This window comes from Pieris brassicae, chromosome 7, assembly GCF_905147105.1.
Source record: "Pieris brassicae chromosome 7, ilPieBrab1.1, whole genome shotgun sequence".
NCBI classification, from domain to species: Eukaryota; Metazoa; Arthropoda; class Insecta; order Lepidoptera; family Pieridae; genus Pieris; species Pieris brassicae.
The window spans coordinates 2824741-2829799 of NC_059671.1; the positions used below are offsets into that span (position 1 = coordinate 2824741).

General features: G+C 31.5%; 1 protein-coding gene across 1 annotated transcript; it reads right to left on the minus strand.

Annotated features, from left to right (window-relative positions):
* Nucleotides 1–443: 443 nt before the first annotated feature.
* On the minus strand, nt 444–3576 carry LOC123712212 (leucine--tRNA ligase, cytoplasmic-like). Its single transcript, XM_045665215.1, has 4 exons — nt 3400–3576; nt 2569–2778; nt 1388–1622; nt 444–683 (listed from the first exon to the last, which is right to left on the minus strand). Exons 1-4 carry the CDS (start codon nt 3574–3576, stop codon nt 475–477), a joined length of 831 nt encoding a protein of 276 aa, XP_045521171.1. The 3' UTR covers nt 444–474.
* Nucleotides 3577–5059: the final 1483 nt, after the last annotated feature.

The following is a 5059-nucleotide window of genomic DNA, read 5'->3' on the forward strand; positions in this document are numbered from 1 at the left end:
GTCGGTGTTTTACGCAATATGTGTGTGTGTTTAAGTGTGCGCAATTACCATATATAAATTATTTAAAGCGATTTTTTTTGGTTTATTTGAATTCTTGATTACGAATGTGATGAGACAGAAATGAACAAAACGTAAATCTATAGCTCTTCTGATGGCAATACTATATTTCGTCATTAAATACTTTATGCAGATGCATATACATTCGCAAAATGCTTACTTACACATTGATGTGCCTAAAGGCATGTTGGAAATTCACAACTGTATTCAGTGCTTACAACAAATAAACTAACCAATAAATTTCTAAACTTAACCGTAAAAACAAAGATTATTTTTTAATAAAATTGTACAAAGAATTTTAGAAACTTTTCTTACGTTTCTTACCACTTTTCGAAGCATTAAAATCTCTAAACAAATAAAGGACTAACAAAATAAAACACTTATTATAAAAATAAATAAATATATTTCTGAAAACAATCACTTATCATAAGTATACACAAACTGTAAGCCGACGTCAATATTCGTTCCGTTCTGAACGAGTTCTATACGCGACGCTTCCACGTGTACGCGTATACCATCGCCATTGACGAGTTCCGCGCATTTCGTCACGTGATCGCCTGCTACTGGAATCTTGCGAGGACCTAACGCCGTATCAAGATATCGCCACAGCTTTAGAGCATTTATGTCTGAAAGTTAATAAAAAATATTTTCAGGGTTTTCAATTTAACTATATAAATATAATAGTTATTTAACTAAATTAAAGATTTAAGCTTGCGCCTGGTAGATATACCACACACACTACAGCGAGGAAATGCTGCCACAGGGACCAAATTTGTTTTAATTTTCTATTTATTCATTTTGAATTATTAATATTAATACTATGCATGTTAAAAATATTGTAAATACTGTATTTGTGTGTTTAAAATAAATTGTATTTTAAATTTACATACTAATAGTTATTTCTTACTATCGTAATCAAATAATTTGACAGTAAACTAACGTATACATAATAATTAACACACAATACATAGTGAGACAATTAAAAAATTACAGCTGACTGCTTTATACTTCCCAGCAATAGATGGCCTATATATAACCTTTATATCAAATTTATTTGACAAGTTCATGTAGCAGTCGCTGACCACGACTGCTGTGAAGAAACGTCGAGTTGTGTAAAAAATTGCGTTTATATTTCAATAGAACTAACTTTATCAAATTTTACTTGCATTATTTATTTACACACAAATATTATATTATTATAATACAAACAAACACAGAAATTCTCCTAGAATTCCTATTCCTAGAATAGTTAAAACACTAATCCACTGAAAATGAGTATTACTGGTGACTATAACCTTGGATTTATTTTAACCAATTTTTTTTTACTAACCTTTAATAGCCTTAATCTCTTTAGCGATCTTGGCTTTAATCTTCTCAACCGTATCCCCATCTACCAGGGTCACAGAAATGGTGAACAATCCACTCATCGGTGTGGGGTTGGTGAAGGTCACTGTAAGTCCAGGTTCCGCAATAAAGTTGACATGTGGACTACCAGGCGCACAGTCTTCTATCGTTTTTTCTGGAGTATCAGGACTGTCTGTATGTTTGACTTCGATTGCGTCAAGCTGTTGATTCAGAAAATTATACAATAATCCAATTATTTAAACAAATCTCCGATGACGTATAAAGTCTTGTAACAAATTGTTTTTTTAGACGATCTGTATACAATAAAGTACAGGTTTTTCCTTTACCCATTCTACTGTCCGTTTTGGTTAACGACAAGTTCAAACGTGTTTTGGGTAGAATTGTTTTACGTACGCAGTGAATATTATTGATTTATCTTCAATTATGCTATAATTACTAGAAATTTGTAATTTTCACCTTACAAGAGAACACGAGTTTTAACTAAATATTATCAAAGACTTTTAATAGAAAATAAAAATGCTGTGATTTGGCAAAGACCTACCGGAATCAACAACAGTCTTAACTGTTAAAAAAGCAAAGAAAATAGGTCTTCAGGCGGCATTCGACGACGCCTACGATAAAATAACTTCGGTTTATGTTATTTTATTCATAGTAATGTAAATTGTTTTTATATTTTAACGTATGTATGTCAATTTATATCATGTTTGTCCTAATTATGTGGTTCAAATAAAATAAAAACATTTTTCTTTTTAATTCTTGTTTTCTTTAGGTCCCGATTACAAACATACTAAAAATTCAAAATGGAACCCCGACATAGCAGCCTATCGCTTAAGTCTGGTGTATAAAAAACATAAAAATGTTACTAATGCGTTAAATGATTATTTAAATTGTCAAAGAATTCTATTGGTCCTTCGAAACAGACAGCTATAAAATTAACTTCATAATAAATACTCGAAGTAATATGAACATTAATATCGCATCGTTAGTTTTATTAATTTACATGCTTAAATAATATAAATACAATTTAATTGTAGATTATTTAAGCTAGCCCATCTTGACAACTTTTCATATAAACATATTATATTTTCTACTGATAATATAAATAATTTATACAAAGCAGTAAATATTAAGCCTACAAATACTTACATCCAAAGTATTCAGCAGATATTGTTTGTTATCTTCAAGCAGTTGGGCCTCATCAAAGGGCAAGGCAACAGAGAGTGCTTCGGGACCAATCTTTTGTAGATTATCTCTTGTGGCTTGAACGAATGGCATCACTCTTTTCATATATTTTTTAAGATCGTTTATAGCAGAAAGTTTTGTTGATAATACTTTGTTATCGGGGAGACCTGAAGGCTGCAATCATAATGATTTGATGTTGAATATATACATATAAATATGGTATAAAATAAACAGTTTCTATATAATTTTTTATACCAATAAGCGTTACGAGGTTAGAACTAATAAGTTACTATTTAAATAATTTTCACAAATATAACTTTTCGTTATTATTGCCATAAAAAAACTTAGACGAAGACGTTAATGTGTTTTCTAACTTCCCGTCAAGCTTTCGTCAACTCACTTTAACTGGATATATTTTTATATTTCCTTTTAATTGTAATTTGAATAAAAATTATTCCCAACTAATTTTTGTGTGTATATAAAGTTTGAAATGTTTTTTTTAATCTCATTTTTGTTAATTCTTTACAATGTTTGACAGTGCCAATGGCAGTATAAACTTTGAGGTCTTAGCCACAGATTTCTATCTCTTTCGTGACCGTATGTTTTTTCTAATAGACAAGTAGTCGATCAGACTTCGGCCGGTTTTCACAATGTACGTTCACCGTACGAGCGAGTGTTAAATGCGCACATAGACAAAGGGATAATCGCACGCTAATCTTAAATTGCTTTACACAATGTTTGAGGACACAATAAATAAATCAAGCGAAACTAATTACGTTATAACAGTATAGTTACCCCATTTAACTCCTTGAGCGTACTCAAAATGATATGTTGCCACTTCGGGTACTCCTTAGCGACCCATATCACCGCCTTATTCGGCTTCCGCTCCGGTTTGGGCGCTTCGCCTTTTTTAGGCTTTCGGACTGCGCAGTGATTCTTGAGGTAGATACGGAAAGAATGGGTGGCCTCCATTTAATAGTTACTGGCTTTCATTGCCACTATATCAATGTCACCCGCTTTTTCTTTTTCTAGCTGATCGGAAGAAATGTAGGCCAATTATTCAAGAAGGAAGTGTTCATACTAAATCTACCAGCGATGAATGTACCTTAAGAGAAACCGCGTAGCGCCGTCGAAACAGCCGAAGGGGCGGGGCTTGACAAACTATTCGCCAACGGGCCCACATAACGTACGAGTACGTACGTTAATTTGCGGGTATTAACCGCGTTCTGATTTAAGTTAACGCCGCATTCGAGTTTTTTCCGCGATTTAAACTAAATGCTAGACTAATACTTATATTGAAATTAGTATAAAATAATATCGCAGAAAAAAGCCGTGATGCGGCTGTTACAGAATGAATTGAGCTTTTACATATGTATATGTCCCTATTAATTATGAAATGATTAGAAAATTGCAACATTATATCGTATTTTTATGTCAACAAATAAGTTCCGAGACGGTTTTTATGTTAATTGATTTATTTTAACCTAATTTTATCAGAATGTTTTGATTAAAAATTGCTTAGTTTAGCTATTGTTGTCGTTTAAAGGAAATAAATCTTACCTACCATGGATATTCTAGTATGTTTTAAATCTCAGTACATTCTGTAATCAATGTCAAAATCTCGTCTTATTCATAAACTTTTGGTAAAGGATTTTTGTCAGATATTTTATATAATGACATGGGTTTATGGATAAGGTCCATTCGACAATAGATAACTATTTGGCCGCAATTATGGCAACAATGGTGTCTAGTTAAATTTGGTTTATTTTTTAACTTGTGGAGTTTATTCTCGAATATTCTAATTGTATGGAATTATTAACACCTGCACTCTGAACTTACTAAAAAACTACTACTATATACTATAGGACCATTATAGACGCTTCTTAGTAGTTCTATAAAATTCAATACTCTATCGAAAAGCCTATTTGACAGATGACAGTGAAAAATAAAGTATTGTTAAGAGTAATCTATCTAAAACTAGACTTTAAAAGGCGTTAAAGAGTAAAATCACTGGTATAATAATAATTTATCTAAAAAAACACAGTTAAAATATAGATTTTTATATGTCAGTTACGCGACACAGAACAAATTAGTCGAATCGACAATGACGTATGCATGTTGATAATATCTTGTTTAATATTAATACTATCATGGAGTTTTATTTGCTGGTTTTTTTATAGATTCATAATACGTATTTATATGAGTAAAAATATCAATAATTCCTCATGTGTTTACATGTGAGTCATGCGACGCCATCTTGGCCAGAAAAAACATTTTGGCGCGTTTATGATAAAAATAATTGAATTTGTATTTTAGTGAATATTACGCTGAAATGGTTTTTAAAATCTTGTCAAATATCTCGGTGTTATTTAAAATTTATAAAGCAGGTGAACTCGTGCCAGCAGTCTTAACAATACTTTGGTAGATTCAGGTGTTAAAAAGTCTAGGTAAAGCA